General features: G+C 38.4%; 1 protein-coding gene across 5 annotated transcripts in view; it reads right to left on the bottom strand.

Annotated features, from left to right (window-relative positions):
- The window catches only part of RAI14 (retinoic acid induced 14), a 171,880-nt gene that overhangs the window by 23,032 nt on the left and 128,675 nt on the right, over positions 1–20,173 (bottom strand). For 3 of the 5 annotated variants that reach the window (XM_037798792.1, XM_037798791.1, XM_037798789.1), the window contains 10 exons: positions 19,536–19,600; positions 14,867–14,924; positions 14,096–14,166; positions 12,483–12,589; positions 11,653–11,831; positions 11,397–11,425; positions 10,202–10,288; positions 9,233–9,319; positions 6,784–6,838; positions 582–700 (listed from right to left, as the gene is read on the bottom strand). In XM_037798792.1, coding sequence (XP_037654720.1) covers positions 582–700; positions 6,784–6,838; positions 9,233–9,319; positions 10,202–10,288; positions 11,397–11,425; positions 11,653–11,831; positions 12,483–12,589; positions 14,096–14,166; positions 14,867–14,924; positions 19,536–19,600 — 857 coding nt within the window. The remainder of the gene's footprint in view (positions 1–581; positions 701–6,783; positions 6,839–9,232; positions 9,320–10,201; positions 10,289–11,396; positions 11,426–11,652; positions 11,832–12,482; positions 12,590–14,095; positions 14,167–14,866; positions 14,925–19,535; positions 19,601–20,173) is intronic. The other 2 variants (XM_037798790.1, XM_037798793.1) reach the window with 2 other exon arrangements.

The raw sequence follows: 20,173 nt of genomic DNA, 5'->3' as shown, positions 1-20,173 counted from the left end.
CTTGACCAAAAGGGGGATGTGAAAGGAAAGGAAATAAGCTACAGCGGCAGAGAGATCCCAAAAGGAGCTGAGACGTCACTCTGGTGGGCACTCTTATGCACAATATAGACAACCCTTTTTAGGTTCTAATGAATTGGAATAGCTAGCAGTAAATACCTGAAACTATCAAACTACAACCCAGAACCCATGAATCTTGATGACTGTATAAAGATGTAGCTCGAGGGGTGACAATGTGATTGGGAAAGCCATGTGGACCACATTCCCCTTTGTCTAGGTTATGGATGGATGAGTAGAAAAATGGGGGAATGAAACAAACAAACAAACAAACAAAGGCACCCAGTGTTCTTTTTTACTTTAATTGCTCTTTTTCACTTTAATTATTATTCTTGTTGTTTTTGTGCGTGTGGTAATGAAGGTGTCAGGGATTGATTTTGGTGATGAATGCACAACTATGTAATGGTACTGTGAGCAATCGAATGTACATTTGGTTTTGTATGACTGTGTGGTATATGAATAAATCTCAATAAAATGAATTAAAAAAAAAAAAAAGAATAGTCTGTGGTAGCAATCTATTAACCTACCTGCAATTTATCTTGTAATTCCTTATTGTGTAAGGTAAGAGTAGCAACTTTTGCTTGCAATAGGACAAGAAGATCTTGCTGATCAGCTTCAGAACTTATATCCAATAAGCTGTCAGCACCTTGGAATAAAGAAAGGCAATTTAAAACAATATAAAAAAATTAAACTGTTATTTCTCTAACATCTGAAAAACCTGTCTTCTACCCTGATCCAGTTCTTCCTAGTCCTGAATGTGCTACCCTTCACCAACTGGATAGATGAACAGCAAATTTCATAGACTGGGGTATCCTTACTGTGTAAAACTAGATCTATGGATGCATATTAGTTGGTTCTGAAAGCTGGTGGATTTCGTCATATATTTTCCATTCATTTGATTGACTATTGAAAAACCTTCGTTGATTATGATTCCTCCCCATGCCCAGTAAGTCCCATTTTATTAATCCTTTTTTTGAAACATGTCTGGCGTCTTGTTCATTTCTTCTCCCTACCACCATTATTCTAGTTCAGATTTTATCACCTTACCTGGAAACTCTGCAAATGGCTTCCTAAAAATCTTGCCTCTTTCCTATCCCCAGTAAAATGCAGCCTGCACAATAATAAGCAGACTAATATTCCTAGAACACACTTTGATTGGGTCTCTTCATCGCTTTAAATGCTTGAATTGTTCTCCTTCCAAAAATCATCTACAAATTTCTCTATTAGGCTTAAGGCCTCTAGGCTCTCTGGCCCCAATCTACCTTTTTAAAAGCTGTATGACTCATTGCCTTTTTCTGTAGATTTCTATTTTCCTCAAATTCAGGTTTCCATCATACTCTCTTTATGCTTAATGCAAAGCTGAATCTTACACTCCTTTTTCACAGCATCTCTCTGCCTAGGTAATTCATACGTATCCTTCAAGATCCACGTCAATCTCTGCCTCCTCCTTAAGATAATTGTTTACCACCCCAACTTGAAATGGTCTTCTCTTCTCTGAATCCCACAAGAATTAGATGGTAAACTACAACTTTTTGACATATAGCTGATTATCATGCTGAAACATAATCTAAAGCAGTGCTACTCAAAGTGCTCACTGCAATAGGATAAGGAACTTATTTCAGAATGTAATTCAATGTACTGCTTTCTTCAACTAGAATGTCTTCCTATGAAGAAAAATGTCAGCTGAACAAAATCGTGTGCTTAGTGACAGAGTTGGATGACTTTCTGGTGCAAATTCTTTATTCATTACTGAATGGTAACAGAATGGTAATAGTTTTACAGAACACACTTTGAGTCGCTCTGATCTAATTTCTTTACTGGTATGTGTTTTGTTTTCTCACAGTCATTTAGTTCAAAGATGAAAACTTTAATTGTAATTTGGAAGGATGCAAAATGACATTTCTTCCTAGAAAATCTTGCTTCTGATAAGGTTCTCTTCTGAAGTCTGATGCCTAAGGCATAGTGTTCTGAGTCCCCATGCAGGGAGTTTGGTGAGCTTGGAAGAAACCAGGTTATTGGGAACATAATTGCAATTCTAAACAGTAGAAAGTACTTCTAAAATACAATGGATTGTTGAAAATGTATCCAGCATAACAACTGTTGAGTTATATTAACTCTGACCACTGCCGGTAATGGAAGTTTAGTTTTCTAAATTCTGTAAATTAAAGGCTCCAAACACATATGAAAAACATAACAGACTAAGAAACAGAGTGCTAGAGAAAAAGGGGACTTAATATTATCTAGTCTGGGATTTTCCAAATGCTAGCCTATAGGCTAACAGTGATATGTATTTTAACTTAGTTCTGAACATACAGTATTCTATTCTGAAGAGATTAAACTCTAAGGATGGACTCTTAAAGGATACGATGCATTAAACTGCCTTACTAAAGTCAACATAATTGTGTATGATTTCATTAGCACTCTGTCTTTGCATGTGTCTATATAAAATTTCACGTCAAAAGTTAGACTGTGGCTGCCATGATGGTGCTCAGCTCACTCTTTCAGGAAAAAAAACTTTGTTGCTCAGCTGTTAGCTACTTCAGATTCATGTCAGCTTTGGAGCAACCACCACCCTCTTTCCAAGTAATCCTCTGTATGGCAAAGTACTAGGGCCTGGCCATTTCCACCCAACGCAAATTTCTCCACTGGGCAACCTCTGCTCCAGAGCTCCCTTTATGCTGGCCAAGTCTCTGTCAGATGATGCACACTGCAGTCCAAAGCAGTCTCTGACCAACCCCCAAAGAAACCTGTGACAATCCTAAATCCACCACAGCCTCTGCATCCTAGAGGACCCAATTGGAGTAATACCAGGAATGTTCTGAAAAACAGGTGGTAAGATGGTGTTTTCAGACTGCATCACTTTTCCTGGCAAGGAGGACCCTATCCCACATGGTATGTGGGGCCTGGATAGTCCTTGGCTTTAAGTGACAGCCCAGTAGCTAAAACTTTCACTGGTATCTTGGGAAAATGTTGCGGTGGAGGGGAATGACTTGGCTGGTGGGATGATTTGTGTATTTAAAAATGAGCAGGTGGGGGCAATGCATACAAGGGCAAGGGAACTGGCTGGTAGATAGATACTAAATTGCACTGATTCCCTTCAGAAGGATTATGAAAAGCTGAGAAGAATTAAGATATAATAGAAAACAAAGCATGAAGACCAGAAGGCCATTCTGATAGCTTTTGAAAAGGCCCTTATTTCTTATAATTCTGAGAAAGCAAAAAAAAATCTGTAGATCAAATATAGGATTTAATAGATTTATTAGAGTTTCCTGAGCTGCAAAGATGACTGAATGCTTAACTAAAGGAGAGCTGTTATACAAGGTCAGGGCCCCAGTTGAGAAAATCTGGGCCCCTGATACATACAGTGGTGCTATCTGGATGGGTGACCCTAAAGATTTTGGCTTCCCAGATTTCTGTGAATCCTAGAGCCCACAGAGGTGGCCTACCATTCCCTATTAGGAGTTCACACTCTCCCTCCTCATCTATTCAGGAAGACACTGCAGAGGCCTCTCCCCAGCATGACACAGGGGCCACCTTGGATCTGCCCCACCTTCTCTCCTGGCTGCCAAGCCAATAACAAGGATTAATCAGAGCATAACAAGCCAGGGATGAACTGGGCCTGATGAGGGAGGAAAGGGCTGAAAGATTAGAAAGTGTATGTTACCGGGATGGATTCTGAAGGTATTTGATCCAGGGGGCTCAATGATAAGTGTTATTAACTTGGGTTACTCTTCGGTGTATGGAATTTAACATCCTGAGAAAGGACCCCAAAGGATGGTGCAAATTTCCTGCTAGGGTGGTTTCTAGAAGCCTGGAGAAAGTAATGGCTCTTACTGAGGGTAGTGGCTCAGAGCTGTACGTACCCCAGAAAAAACATGTTCTTAAACTTAGTCACTCCTGTGGGCATGAACCCCCTGTAAGTAGGACCTTTTGATGAGGTTACTTCAGGTAAGATGTGTCCTGCCTCAATCAGGTCTTAATCATTTTACTGGAGTCCTTTACAGGAGAATGAAATTCAGATACAGAGAGAGAGAGAAAGCCACAGGCAGCATCCAGAAGCTGAAATTCAACGGAAGCCAGAAGAGAATGAAGAGGCCAGGAGAGGCCTCATTGTTACGTGGACCAAGGACCACCAGCAGCCAGCTCCAGAATGCCAGTCTTCAGGAAGAAAGCATCACCTTGATGATGCCTGGATTTGGTCTTTCCTTTAGCCTCAAAACTCTGAGCTACATGAAACTAAACCAGATGCTGGTATCAGGAAAGTGGGGTGCTGCTATTGTAAATACCAAAAAATGAGAAATGGCTTTGGAATTGGGTAATGGGTAGAGGTTGGAAGAATGGCGCAGGGCTTGACAGAAAAGGCTTAGATTACTTTGAAGAGACTGTTGGTAGAAATGCGGATGCTGAAGTTACTTCCAATGAGGCCTTAGGAGGAAATGATAAATATGTTATTGGAAACTGGAGGAAAGGTAAGGAAAGGCTATCCTTGTTTTGACAGAGAACTTGGCAAAGTGTTCTGATGTTGGATGGAAAATAGAACTTGAAAACAGTGAACTCAGATATTTAGCCGAGGAGATTACCAAGCTAAGTGTGGAAAGTGCAGCCTGGTTTTCCCTTGCAGCTTAAAGTAAAATGAGAGAGGAAAGGGATAAGCTGAGAACTGAACCCCTGGGCACAAAGAAACCAGAAATTGATTGGAAAATTCTGAGTCTATCTAGGTAGTGTGCTCTGAGACTAGGACCAGAAGCAGCTCTATCAGGGACCTCAGTTTCTGGAAAGCAAATCCCCAGACAATAGGGTTCCAGGTTAGGGTTTAACTGAACATGGAACCAGTCAGCAATTTCCATGGAAGACAGGTTTGGAAATGCAGTTTTCTAGGAAGGGTCTGTGAAAAGTCCTTATATCTGACGGTTTGGACCCCCGTGAACTATGTGCAAAGCCAGCAAGTTTTTTTGCAAGATTCCTGAGTGGAACCACTGCCAGCCTGAACTGAAAGGGACAGAGTGGGGAGAATTTCCATGTCTTCTTTAGCAAGCAGCTTCTTCTGTGGAATTCAATGAAACCCTTCATCAGAGTTCCAAGGTTGTGGCCTGCCCTGCAGAATTTGGACTTGCCCACCCCCACAGTCCAATGAGCCAATTCCTATAAAAAATCTCATAATATTTACATTATATATGTAATACATATGTATCACCTATTGCTTCTGTTTCCCTACGGAATCCTGACCAATATACTAGGCAACAACTGAAATTCTCAAATCGCCATGGCAGGCACAGGAGGAGAGATTTAAAAACCTCAAGAACTGGAGATGCTGGAAGGGGTGTTAACTTATGTTCAATAAACTACATTCATTTAAACTTTATAATTTGAGTCGGTTTGACAGGTATATACACCCAGGAAGCAACCGCTACAATCAAGATACAGACTATTTCCTTCACCCCTAAAAATTTCCTCATGCCTCATCACAGCCAATCCCCACCCACTCCATTCCCAAGCAACCACTGCTCCCCTTTTTGCATTTTCTGGAATTCCTATAAATGCAATTTCATACAGTATGAACTTCTATCTGGTTTCATTCATTTGGAATGATTTTGTGAATCATCCATGCTGTTGCTTATCTCATTTTGTTTATTCATTCAGTTATTGATGGAAGTTGGTACATAAGATTTTGTTTGGACATATGTTTTCATTTCTCTTGGATAAACACCTATAAGTGCAATTGTATAACTTGTAGAAACGTTGCCAAACTGTTTTCAAAGACGTTGTACCATGTCACATTTTCTACCCATACTTGGAATTTTAAAATACGTGTGATTTTTTAAATTTATCCTTTCTAATGGATGCCACTTCTAATCTCATTTTTAGAAATGAAAGTCTTTTATAGTCTACTTTTGAAAAATCAAAATATGTGATATTATCCCTTGGAATGCATTACAGCCATATTAGAAGATATTAGGATGTTAACTGTGACAGCCTAATATCCTTGTTTGCCTTGTGTAGCTATCCATCTTAAGGAGTTTACCAATAAAGTCTAGTTGAAGTGACGGAAATGACAGGTTGACAGTGCAGCCACATAATACATAGATTACTACCATGGATCTGATTTATAGTTTTTGTGGAGAAAACGCTCATCTAGTCCAAACCTCTCATACCACAAGTAAAATGAAGGTATTAACATTACAATCAGGGGTTCTTCACTGTTGGCATCTGGTAAAGCCTATGGCTCTCATTTCAAAATAACATTTTCAAGGCATGAAGTAAAATACACACACACCAAATAACAAGAGCTGGCAGTTGGTGTACTAACTACCATAATTTTTCATAGGGATACTGTGATCTTTGCAATATCAGTAAGGTGACATCAAATTATCTACGAATTACCTTGGTGACAAAAAAAAGTCACTGATCTGCTACTACCACTGTGGTTTGTTGCTTATATTCATAACTGAAGGAAATGCTAAAATTTAGGTTAGGGCTAAATGAAAATTACCGATATATTTTTTTCTCACAGCCAAACTCATAAGAGAGGCCTTAAATGCCAGGTTAAGAACCCCTGAAGCATAGAGTGACCCACCCCCCCACCTTCCCCACAGTATGAGCAGGTCTGGGGTGACAAGCTGGTTCTTCTGTCCTCCCTGCAGAGAGTACCCCACTTGGCCTTGGTGCTCTTTAAATGTATGTGGAATAAAGAATGGTCGAAGGAACAAAAACAGATGCCCTTCATCTTACCGGCAGTACTATCACTGAGCCTGTCTTTGTTTTCCCGTATGGAACTGATCTCAGCCTGCAGAAACACAAACATAACTTAAAAGAATATTCCTGCACATAACATTATTCTTCAAAAGAATCAAGCAGAGTTTCCTCCTTGGGCTTACACCAAACAGTTGTTGATATCCTTTCAGAAAAACAGCTAAAAAAATCTTAAGGAAAGAATATGATATTTTCAAACGTAAGTGAACAAAAGTGGCAATTATCTTCTAAAGTATAATTTCTGAAACTTGAGAGGTTCTAGAGAGTGTATTCTCAATATATTTCTCAGAAATTTCATTTAAGGGGTACTATACAAATATCTTTTTAAAATTACAATAGTTTGATCTAATAGCTACTTTATTGGTATATGTCCTAAAATCCATGACAAATACTCCTTTCATAGGGAAGTCAAATAGGAGTTGTATCCATCTGGTTTATACACATTGGTTAAAAAATGTTAAAAGTAGACTTTTAAGCTTTATCATTTTATACATTATCTTCTTCTAACATATTAATCTTTTTAAGAGAAATGCTAGTAAAGACGTATTGATGAAAATAAAGGTAATTTTATAAGGAAATAAAAATTCTTATGGTTTTGGATTGCCAACTGATCCCCTAAAGATTTCCTCTAATCCTTTGTTTCTGAGTATCTGTCTGTTAATATACTGGAAAAAACCTTATAACTTCAAAGCAAGACTCTCATTTCAAAATGCAATACAGGGACTTGCTAGAAAATAATGTTTCATCTAGATGAGCTCCAGACAATGATAAGAGGCATAATGTTTCAGCAAAGGAAATTTTTGTCAAGGAACTTTCACTTTAAAAAATACATTTATTTCCATTTTTTTCAACCACATTGAGGTACAATAAATTGCACCCTTTTAAAGTTTACAATTCCAGGAGGTTTGACAGATGTGTACACTCATGCAAACATCACCACATTCAAGATACAGACTATTTCCTACTCCACTAAAAGTTTCCTCATGCCACATCATAGCCAATCTTTACCCACCCCGTGCCTGGGCAACCACTGCTCTCCTTTTTGCATTTTCTGGAATTTCTATAAACGGAATATCATGTGATATGAATTCTTTTGTATCTGGCTTCTTTCTTTCAGCATAATTTTCAGTTTCATCTATGATGTTGCTTATACAGCAGTTCATTCCTTTTTATTGCTTAGTTGTATTCCATTATATGGATGCATCTCATTTTGTTTGTCCATTTGCTTAATTAATGGACATTTGGATTATTTCCACTTTCACAGTATTGAAAGTAAAGCTGCCATAAACATTTGTGTATAAGACTTTGTGGGGACATATATTTTCATTTCTCTTGGATAAACATCTATGAGTGGAATGGCTGGATCATATGGCACACATATGTTCAAATTTCAAAGAAACTGCCGCATAGTTTTCTAAGGTTGTTGTACCATTTTACATTTCCACCAGCAGGGTATGAGAGTTCTAGTTCCTGACTAACACTTGATATTTTCAGTCTTTTTAAGTTAAACTATTCTAAATGGGTTTCACTTTTTCTTTTATCTTCTTTTGTTTTAGAACTGAAATTCTTTTATACTCTACTTTTGAAAATCATAATTTGTAATTTTATTCTTTGGAATACATTATTTCCTTTGAGCCATAACCATATTAGAAGATATTAGGATATTAATTGTAACAGCATAATTTTCTTGCCTTGCTTTGTGTTTCCATCTTAAAGAGTGTATTAGTAAAGTCAAGTTGAAGTGAGGGAAATGATAGGTTGATAGATTCTTTTTCAGATCCACTTGCATCCATGTTAGAAGTAACACATCTTTAGTAACTCTTAGATGGGGAAAAGTTAATATATATCTACAACATTTCATTTTAACAAGCACAAATTTTACTTTTAAGTACAATTTCCTACTGATTGTTAGGTAAACAGGTATTGAATTGAAAAATCCTACCACATCCTCAAAATACTTTCAAACCACAAATCTGCAGAACCCTAATGGATCCTCAAAGGTGGAATAAAGAACTAATGGACTTTCTAAAATTTCTACAATAAATAATATTACTTTTATAGTCAGGAAAATTTAAGTAATAAAATATACATCTCAGTAGGACGTCGAAGAATAATAAAAAGTATCCTTTTGCTTGGCATTATATCAATTCAATATGGTAAGACTGGTTATCAGGTAAGTTGTTATCTTTGTCTCTTTTTCAAAAAATGAAAAAATTATTAGTTAATAAATGTAATTTGTTCACGCTATGCTTTTTTTCTGGGGTCTAATCCAGGAAAAATTTATCATGGGGTCCTTTCATGGTGAAAAATTGGTAAACCAATGACCCAGGAACATATTCTGTTTCGTCCAGCATTGTATAACTTGAAAATGCAAGTCTATCACACATGTTAAAGTTCATTAACAAGACTGAACACAGAAATGAAATACCTTGAAGGGTTGTTCAGTAAAAAATATGGATTCCTTTCCCGAAAGTGGTGTTGAAGTTATTGATCTTGGGGAAGACACATCACTCAACTAAAAACAAAATGAAACCACCAATAAAGAATGCTTCTTCGAAGTCTTTTGTTCTCCAGTACCAAAGAATCAACCTATTTAACCAGCCTAAATATATTCAATTAATTATCTTAAGCTTCAATTAATTCAGATGTAACATTTTTTTTTTCATTGCAATCCAGCTACTTCAAACTCTTTTTGAAAGTTGGTAGAATATAACTAAATAACTTTGCTTCAGTATTAACTAGAATCAACTTTTCAAATCTATAAAACTTCTATTGCAGGTTAAGCATATTACTAATGAGTACGCTAAAAAGTATTTAAAATTACTTATCAGACGGATATTCCCCTCTCTCTATTTGAATATGGATTATTCTCTTTACGGCCTATATCTTTTTAAGTAACAAACCCCAGCCTGCTTTTATTTGCTAAGTTGTAGATTTCTAAGTAGTAGTCACTGTGATGTCAGAAATGAAAACGACTTTTAATATTAGCCAACCTTAAATATAATACGGCAAATATATTTTAGAAATGTTTTCAGAAACCAAATAAAATCATTTTTAACTGCCTCACTAGTTACCCATTCCCCTGTGACTCACTAGATCTGTTAATGTGAATCACTAAAAACATAATGAGCTTATCTTATCTTTTTGAGAAATCTCCTTAGGCTTTTTAAAGATACTGTTCATTCTTTAGTTTCGAAATAAAATAAAAATGCACATAATTTTCATACTAATAATAAAAATCCTTCATGCCATAATTTGTGATGGAAAACCAATAAAGAAAGTTTTAAATGTACATTTAAGGGTCAGTTCTAAAACATTCCTTTTTGGCCTAAACACAAAATGACAAAATTATTGCTTTGCTGTTGTATGTTGGCTATTGTTTTGGTTTTGTTGTTACCTGGGTAGGACTGATAGGAGGTGGTGGAGCTTTGCGTTTTTTTGGAGTTCCACTTCTTTCTGAGCTTATTTTAGAGACTTGATCATGCTGAAAGTTACCACAGTCCAAAGAATGAAGGTGGGTTAGTCAGGTTAGTAAAGTCTAAGCAAGTAGCTTCATCAAACAAATGAGAAAAACCTCAACAGTTCATGCATTTCTAATTTTATCAAGATCTGAAATCTGCTACCAACATAAAAAATAAGTAATATGCATGCGCCATGTTTTCTTCCAGCAGCCCATGCTTTAATAGCAGGAAAATAAAAACACAAGACAAAACCAGATTAAGTTGGTGATGGAGAACTGGGAAAGTAGAGGATGAAGAATCATCTACCACAATTTAGAACCTAGAATACATTCACAGTCCATCCTTTCCTCTTAATGCAAAGTAGTGGTATATCCCTCACCTCCGCTTTATTTCCTTTTCTTAAAGAATATAAAAATGGGCAGTTGGGGCAGGAGGAGGAGAAGAGATCATCATCTCTGAAGGTCATTGATAAATAAGTAATACAATTAACATTTAATAAATTCACTATGGAGTAATTGTTGCTAATGATTTCTTCAAGAACCTTGATGTATAAATGAATAAGTAGAGTAGCCAAACATATGGTTCTTCATTAATAAAATAAACAGTGACAAAATGCTTTTTGCAAAAACTCCAAAATAACAGGTAAACTTCTCAATTTCTACTCTAGGCAACACTAGATGATATTGTAGAAAAGCCACATTTAAAATAACAGTAAAAGCTAAATCTCTTATTTTCATTAAGTATCTAACGTTTTCATGGCTGTAGGTCTGTAGCCCACATGATAATACAAATATTTAAAATATTGTTTTTCAGTCAGAGTTGAAACCACATTAAACATTTTCACACCAATAGGAAGTATTAGTACATTTTGGAAAAATAATAATATATAAATGTACATTTAAAGTTAAATGCTTTTAAAATAGGCTAAATCATCAAGAAAACATTTGCCACCTTATAATAATGAACTATTCGTTCCAAAGAAATTTCAGTCCTTAAGTATTTTCAATATATTATGTATCACTTTTCCAGTGGACCATAGGTAGTTTAATCCAAACATTTTCAAATTCCCACAGCCTAAAAAGAAGGCAAAAACAAAACAAAACAAAACATATGTCTCCCAAAGATAAATACCTGCTTTGGTTTTGTTGGTGTCATTAAATCTGTAAAGGAAAGGGTGAAAAAAAGAACTATAAGAACCATAATGAGATGCATATCCACTTTGGCTGGGAGATACACACACACACACACACACACAATATTTAACACTCATTTTTCAAGATCTTTTAAAAGAATAATAAAATATATTATATTGCTCAAATTCCTTTATCCTTTGGGGAAAATCAAGTGGATAAATTTAAAACAACATTGGCTATTTTCTTTCACATACCAGCATCCTGAGAGATTTTTGATAATAGAAGGCTTTGAATTCCTGCATTTTCTGAGAGTTTAGAATAATGTAAGGCATTGTGTCCAAGAGAATCTACAAGGTTTAAGTCTGCACTCTTTCTAATTAAGGCTTCCACGATGTTAGAGCTGCCGATCTCACAAGCCAGCATGAGAACAGTTCTAAAGAAGAAAGGAGATAAGCCAAATTAGTAACAAAATATGAAAACTCTTTCCTGGAAAATCATTTAATTTGTCTTGAAAACACAGAAAAGATTACATGCAGTTAAACCATTACTATATTCAATCTTCTGGGGACTCTAAAATAGAATGCTGTCAAGATAGAATTAGATGGTTGTCTTTTTAAAACTTCAGATCAAATCAAAACATTGAACCATAGTAAGTCAAACAACAAACACCATCTTTTATACTATTTGATGTAATAAGATGAATATGATGGAATTCAATATGACTGGTACATTTCATGTGAAAGTGCTTATACATTACTAAGACTATTTTTAAAAAAGCAACCAATACATTTACTTTTATTTTGTTTACTTTGAATGATAAGTCACAGGAAATAATGGAAATGACATAAACCATTCTTATTCACTTTAGAATTTAATGTCACATCACAGACTCTGTCAGTAATGTTGCTCACAGAGGTCTGGGAAACATTTTTAAGTCAAAATATATTCTTGATTACCAACAATACAGAAAATAAAAACAGGAAAGCTAAAAACCTCTTTATAAAGTGATAATTTGAAGGAAAAAAAAAAACTCTTAGAATATGGACATCACTGAAATACATGGTTTCTGTCCAGTTCTGTGTACCTTCCATTTTTGTCCCTGGAATTGACATCTGCCCCATGATCCAGCAGAAAGCGGCAGACCTCACTGTGACCATTCTGAATGGCAAGAAGCAGTGGCGTATTCCCATCCTAGGGGGCAAATGGAGATGAAGATTTTAACCCAGACACCAAAAGGCAGAATTGCAAAGGCCACTGCTGATACCATATTTATTCCTGCATTGTATGGCTGGTCTTAACGTTTGATCAACTATGATATTCTGTGTCCTGTGGGGCCACCTTTACATCTTAGCACAGCTTTTCTCATGGGGTCTCACTGACTGTTACCTTTTCTCTAGGATCCCCTGCTTGTTCTCTTGGCTGTCACTCACTCTGGGTGGCAATAGGAGAGAGGATAGAACACAAAGTGTGTAAAGGCTCAAAAAGACTCAAGGCAGGTATAGGTGGGTATTGAGGGAATGATCTGGAGAAATGAAGGGCTTGTCCCCATATGCCATCAGCAGGCTCCAGAACCCTCACAGAGGCTTCCTCCCAGTGAACTACATGTATCCCGACCATTCTACTAGTTCCGTCCGGAGCAAACCCTTTTGTAGTCTTATTAGGTTTCAAAACTTGGCATACATTAAGAGTCTACTTGTCTATTACGTGACTAGATAAAGAGGATGATGGACATAATGATTTAATGTTAGAATATGAAAACTGGCAATCCTTTTGGAAAAAAAAGGAAATTAGATCCCCAACTCATATACAAACTATATTAGGTAGATTAAGAATCTAAATGTTACAACCTAAAACAAGTGAAAAAAAAAATACTTGAAGAATATATAGGTAACTGTTTTCATAATCTTAGGGGGGAAAACTTTCTTAAAATAATAGAAATGATACAAACCATAAAGAGGAGCTGTTATGCGGCTTTCTCCTGGCCTACACCCCACAAACGGGATTGACAGCAGTTTTTAAGGTAGATGCATTCAATAAGCAAAGGGAAAAGATTGCTGCCTAAGTTTCCTCTTAAGTAGAATTTCAAGCAAATTTCTAAGAAAATACCTATGTGAAGTTGTAGTTTATTCTAATTATAAAGTACTGAGGTTCCCAGAGCTTCAATTTATTTTTAGATTCTGTACATTCACTTTATAATATCCCCATCAGGTAAATATGTACATGTCAATTCCTGCATGAATTTTAGTCCTGTGACCAAGTGTGATAGGTATGTAAACTTATTCTGAATAAAACCAGTGAGGTTAAAATAAGCCAGAGAAGTAGTCTTTCAAGTTGGGTGACCCTAACCAGGATGAGTTCCTAGGTTGCAGAAAAAAAATACAAAAATTTCTATTTAGATTTAATCATCTTTCAAAACCAATAAATGAAGCTTTATTAAAGTTTAATATTTAGGGTGATGGTATACACATCCTTAGAAATAAATATACATATAGATGGAGTGCAAAATTCCAAAGTGTTTTATTAACAGTTTAGGGACCAATAGGGAATGTTATATAAATCCAGTTTGCAGAAGAGCATCTAGATTGAAAAGCAACAGAATTTTGCCAAATATTTAAGTCTCTCAAGTCTTAGTGATTCTCAACTATCCCACAGTGCCAATGCTTTGCAAACCCGTGTCCATTTCCACCCAGTACTTACCAAGTCCTTGAGGTTTATGGGACTTTTGTGCTCGCAGAGAACCTGCACAGCTTGGAGGCAGCCTTGTGCTGCTGGGAGAAGAAAAGCATAAACACCACAGCTGGTCACAAAACTACTCCCACAACCTGGGGCATCAAACACTTCTAGGAGGGAAAATTTCCTGTTCTATCCAGAATGCATACATTCATTCTAGTTGCACTGGAGAGAAAAGGTGTCAGGAAGGTTAAGGAAAAGGTGTTTTTAAATTACTGCTTAATCTCAGAGTTCTCTTAGCCTAATGCAATGACTGCATTACCACCTTTAAGCAAATATCTGCTTTGGTTTTTAGTAGGATGTCCTTTTTCACAACTAGCAATACAAGACATTTGTAGATCCAATCATCCCAGACTGCAGTGCCAACATTTTGTCATGATAGTAAAGCGAAATGTGAATAAATAAGTGATCAAAGTTCAAATATCTCCATATCAAAAATCTGTAACACACATGACCTAAAATCCATAAATGCTTGTGATTAGTTCTTAGTTTAAACAGGAACCTTAAATGAGTTACAATGTAACTCTGATAATTTTCACTGGCTGCCTGCTAGACAGGTGATGAATTCTGGGTGCATTCCTTGGTAAAGAACTAGGCATTTTGCAAACTGAGCACAGTGGGAATGTCTAGGAATGATGACAGAGAATGGCACCAGGAATAGTCGGGTAAAGTTATATGAGGAAAATGAAGTTAGTGTTTCTCATGACAGAAGAAGACAAATAAGGGAGAGGAAGTTACCTGCATAATGTAAAGCTGTTTTCCCAGAGCTGTCAATACTCTCAGCTGGGCATTTAGACTGAAAGACCAAAATAAGTAAATACATATAATAAAATAACAATATTCTGCACAAATTCTATTCAGTTCATTCTTTTCCTGCAGGGGACGATACTACTTACTAGCGAGGATATTAGAAGAAGTAAACCCCACTGCTGCACTCTGGGTGCCTAAAGAAGTCTTGTGTCTCATCTCCAAGTAATCAGGTCACAACGTAAACTTGACCTTTGCTGCTTCCCCTGCATATTCCTCCCCCTCATATCTTCATTCTCTCCATCTCCACCAGATCATCTCCACTGCAACAAACAAGCTCTAGGAACCCTTACCTTGATCCAACAATCTCCCCCACCACACACACACACACACACACACACACACACACACACACACACACGCACGCGCACACACACACTTCCTGCCCTAATTGTCTGCTTTCACTTAGGAAACGCCCTATGCACTGCCTATGCTTCCTTACCTCCCATCCCCGCCTCAACCCACCGTAGTCGGGCATATGCCCTCAAGGATCCATGGAGAGGGTCCTGGTAAAGGTCACCAACAACCTGTACGTTTCCAGTGACAATGAATATTCCCCCTTTCCTCCAGCATCCCCTTCCTTCGTCTCCCCAAGTCCTAGCCCATCTTAGCTGCTGTGGTCATTCCTCCCCCCACAGCCAAATGTAAAACCTCCCGTTTCCATGGTGCTCAGTCTTGGGACCCCATCTCATTTCTCCAGGGTGATCCCAATTAACCCAAAGATTGAAATAAAATACCATCTAGAACCTAATGACTCCCAAATGTGTATCTTAAGATAGTAACTATTATATAAGTATTAGTTACTACATAGCAGGCAATGTTCAAAGAATTCTTCGAAGGCTCCGAAAATCCCTGGTTAGGTTCTATTCTTACCTAATGTGCTAGTTTGGATGTATTATGTCCCCCAAAAAGCCATGTTCTTTGATGCAATCTTATGGGGGCAGATGTATTAGTGTTGATTAGATTGGAATCCTTTGATTCAGTGTTTCCATGGAGATGTGACTCAATCAACTGTGAATGAAATGTCTGATTGGATAATTTCCATGGAGGTGTTACCCCACCCATTCAGGGTGGGTGTTAATTGGATCACTGGAGTTATATAAAGGAACACACAGACAGAAGGACCTCAGAGCAGCTGAGAGTGACATTTTGAAGAGGAGCTGCAGCCTAGAGAGGAACGTCCTGGGAGAAAGCCATCTTGAAACCAGAACTCCAGAGCAGAGGCCAGCCATGTGCCTTCCCAGCTAACAGAGGTCTTCCAGGCACTATTGGCCTTCCTTCAATGAATGTATACTGCTGACACCATAGCTTGGACACTTTTATGGCTTTTAGACTGTAACTTTGTAACCAAATAAACCTCCTTTATAAAAGCCAATCCATTTCTGGTATTTTACATAATGGCAGCATTAGCAAACTGGAACACCTCACTTTCAGATAAGGAAACTGAGGCATAAAGAAGTTAAGCAACTTGCCCAAGTCACAGGAAGTAGCAGAGCTGGGATTCAAACCCAGACAGACTGGGCGAGAGCCCAGTACAAGAGAGACGTTGTCTGCGAGCACCAGGTTTGATAACCTCCTGCCACCTTCACATCCCCTCTGATGTCTCACACAGCTCAAACATAGCACGGCCAAAACTTCTGGTTTCCCTCTCTTACACCAAACCTAATGCTCCCTTTCTTCCCCACCTCTGTCAACAGCATCATCATCAATCAACAAGCCAGGAACCACCAAGTCATCCTTGATTTCTTTTTCTCCTCCTTCCACATCTAATCTACCACCTTCTTCTCTTTCTCCATTACCACCAGCCTAGTCCAAGCCATCACCTTCTCACTCAACTGCTGCAATAGCCTCCTGGTGACTCTCCCCAGTTCTACTTTCTCCCCCTTTAATCAACTCTCTCTACTAGTGTGAGCTTTTCAAACTGTGACTGTCACTCCCTGCTTCAAGTTATTCCCCTTTGGACTTAGAATTAAGTAGTCTGCCTCTCATGACCACAAGGCCCTCACTAACTCAGTCCCTGCATCCCCTGCCCTTCTTCTCCTCATCTGCTTTGTACCAGGCCCATTCCCTGGCTTCCTTTTCTCCCTTGACCAGTGCATTTCATACCTCAGGCCCTTTGCACTTGCTATTCCATTTGCTTGGAATGTTTTCCCTTTGTCTCTTTGCATCCTTCAGGTCTATAGTACCACAAACCAGATGGCTTAAAACAACAGAAATTTATTGTCTCATTTCTGGAGGCCAGAAGCCTGAAATCTGTAGGAGAGAATCCTTCCGTGCCCCCTTCTAGCTTCAGTGGGTTGCCAGCAATCCTTGGGCTTCAGTCTCTGCCTCAGTTGTCACATGGCATTCTCCCCTGTCTGTGTCTTCTCGCTCCTTCTTTTAAGGACACCTGTAATCCATTTTGGATTCCTCTTAACTAATAACACCTTCAAAGACCCTATTTCCAAATAAAGTCACATTCACAGGACTGGGGGTTAGGACTCGAACATGTCTTTGTGGGGGACACAATTCAACCCTTAACAGGGTCTCAGCTTACATGTCGCCTTCTCAGTGAGGCCTTCCTGGAATATCCCCCCACTCACTCCTCTCTCACAGGACCTTGTTAGTCTCTTTCTTAGCGCTGTCCAATTTGTAATGTCTATTTGTGTACTTGTTTGCCAGACTGCAAGTGCCCCCAAGATAGGGGCAGTTTTATTGTACATACATACCCAGTGCCCAGAGCACAGGAATACCTGATAGAACAAAGGGTGGGAGGACAAGTGGGCTATCAGGGGAAAGTGGGGGTTGATTTGAATTTAAAGAATCTTGTAAGGCTCTGTTGGTGCTCATTGCCTTGCAGAGGTAGAACTTTAAATAAGAGCTATGGAGAGGGGAAGTATGTACCCCACAATCTACCCAGCAGACAGGTAATAAGAAGTAAGAACAAAGGCCAGAGAGCCTAGGGAGATCGGTAAATGCAGAGCGGGGAGAGGCAGCAGGAAATACTCGTGATTCACACTGCAGAGGCCCTGGGCTGCCAGCACAAGAGGAAAAGAATTGACACAGAAACAAGACCCAAGGAAGCAACCTGTTAGGACATCGAAGGCTGAGGTTTGGACAACTAACAAGACCATTTGGAAATTGAAGGATGTTAAGAACAGGCAAACTTAGAGGGAAATATCTGCCCTTCAGGGGTAAGAAGAATGGAGATCAAGTTACAGCTTACCATGTTCTGGCTTGAATTTTAGAATAGCACAAGGAACTGTTTAAGGGCTTCAAAGATTCCAGAGGAAAAACCAATCTATTTGCATAACCAGATATAAAATTACATTAGAGGCTAGAATATCTGTTCCTTGCCCATGAGGATTTCCAGCTTGTCAGGCTAATTCTTCCTTAAAATCAGAGCCAGATGCAAAGTCTGGGTAGCCAAGCCAGGATAGGACCAGAGATTAAAAACACAAAGAAATTTAAAAAAAAAAAAAAAAAAAAAAAGATTAAAAAAAAAAATTGAGGTAGAACAGAGGGTTGCTGGAAGGCAGGGTGCTTGGGCAAGTTAAAGTCTTCATTTATCTAGGGTACCTGGTCCCAGAGGAGGCAGATAAGAAAAGTTCTATTTTAATTGTTTTTAGGAGGAAGCCACATAATGCAACATCAGAAGTTCATCTATTTTTCTTGAATATAGCTTCAAAGACCTGTTAAGGTTTAGCATTTCAGGCATTGGCAGTAGCTTGTATCATGTAATGCAAGACAAGAAGCTGTGTGATCAACAGAGAGAGACAAGTAGAAGAATGTGACCACATTTCTGCATTAGAATTGCAAAGCCAAATTGAAGCAAGATGCGTGGTCCCAAACAGTAATTGTGCAGGCTGCGACAACAGCTAGCAGAACTGATAGCACTCTGAACACATATGTGATTGCTCGATGCTGTGCCTGAGAACAGACAGCTTGCATTTTGACTGGCAACGGCTGGATGTTACTGTACAGACTGGTATAGAGATTTCATTAAATAGTCCTCTTTAAAGACTTACAGAAGTCGTCATCTTAAGCGACCATGATAAACCTTCTTGCAAGGTTACCAAACTAAGGCACTGGCTTAAAGGTATAAAGAAGAATAAAAAACAAGAACTTAAATAAAAACCAAGAACTAAAAGCTCATCAAATTACGAGGAAATGATAGTGTAAATTTTGCTTCTCAACAAGGGCTGCATTCTACTAACAAGTTAGAGGGAGAACAGCAGTAAGATAAAGCAGCAGCTTGTCAAAGTTCCCCAGCAGCATGGAAGAAGATTTAAAAAAACAAAACAAAACAATTGTTTAGAGGGTATGGTCTTTCAGAAAAGAAAAACAAGAGCAGAATAAAAGGGAGTAAAAAGCTCGATCCCAGGAAGACACACCAAAGTTTCTTTAGGGTCCTCTTCCCTGCCAGGAAAGTTGCTATGAAAACAATCTTCTCCTTGGCTATCATTTCGATAATAAGGTTCATAGGAAACATGAGGTTCTAGGATAGTATTTAAAGGAGTGTGTGTGCATGTGTCGGGGAGGGTGTATTTGTTGCTTCAGAGATAAGGTGCCTTTTAAATTTTCAAATGACACATTCATAATTCTAGGTTGTCAACTTTACCTGCAGGAGCTTCTTGACACACTCATGGTGGCTGTTCTTGGCTGCGAGGTGCAAAGCGCTGTGCCCTAAAAGGATTTAAAAAAAAAAATGGGGGGGAAATGGCCAGGCATTTTAAATCTCTTATCTCTGTAATGAAGACAACTATGCGGAAATAAATCATTCTCTGACAAAGGCGGGATTGTTACTCTGTAGAGTAAGGCCTCAAATTCTTATCTGTAAAGTTCAGTGCCACAAAAGTGGGAACAACACAAAGCAGCCCGCCCAGGGGATAACATGCACAGGACCACCCCAGGGGCCAGAACTGATCTCCTGGGGTGTAATGAAGCTGTAAGCTAGAAACTTGTGGTGCACCCCTGAGATGCAGCTGAGAAGTTCTGCTTTCAGCTGACAAAATGTGTGTCAAATGCCTCGTGTCCACTGCAGTCACCAGACCCAGGAGCCCCACAAAGGCAGCCTGCAAGCCTGCAGAGAACACAACAAACACCTCCTTGCTTAAATCCCTGCTCCTGACCTCTCATTTCCCTCTCCGCCAAATGTATTCCAGCCCCTGGATGGAAGTGACCTGAAGTTTTCAGTTCCCAAAGTCCATATGTACAATGGAAAGAGTTGTATTAAAGGAGAATTTCTTTCACTTCATA

Source organism: Choloepus didactylus, chromosome 11 (assembly GCF_015220235.1).
Source record: "Choloepus didactylus isolate mChoDid1 chromosome 11, mChoDid1.pri, whole genome shotgun sequence".
Classification (NCBI taxonomy): Eukaryota; Metazoa; Chordata; class Mammalia; order Pilosa; family Megalonychidae; genus Choloepus; species Choloepus didactylus.
Note: the sequence above shows the minus strand (reverse complement) of the source record. Positions and strands in the feature narration are given on the sequence as shown.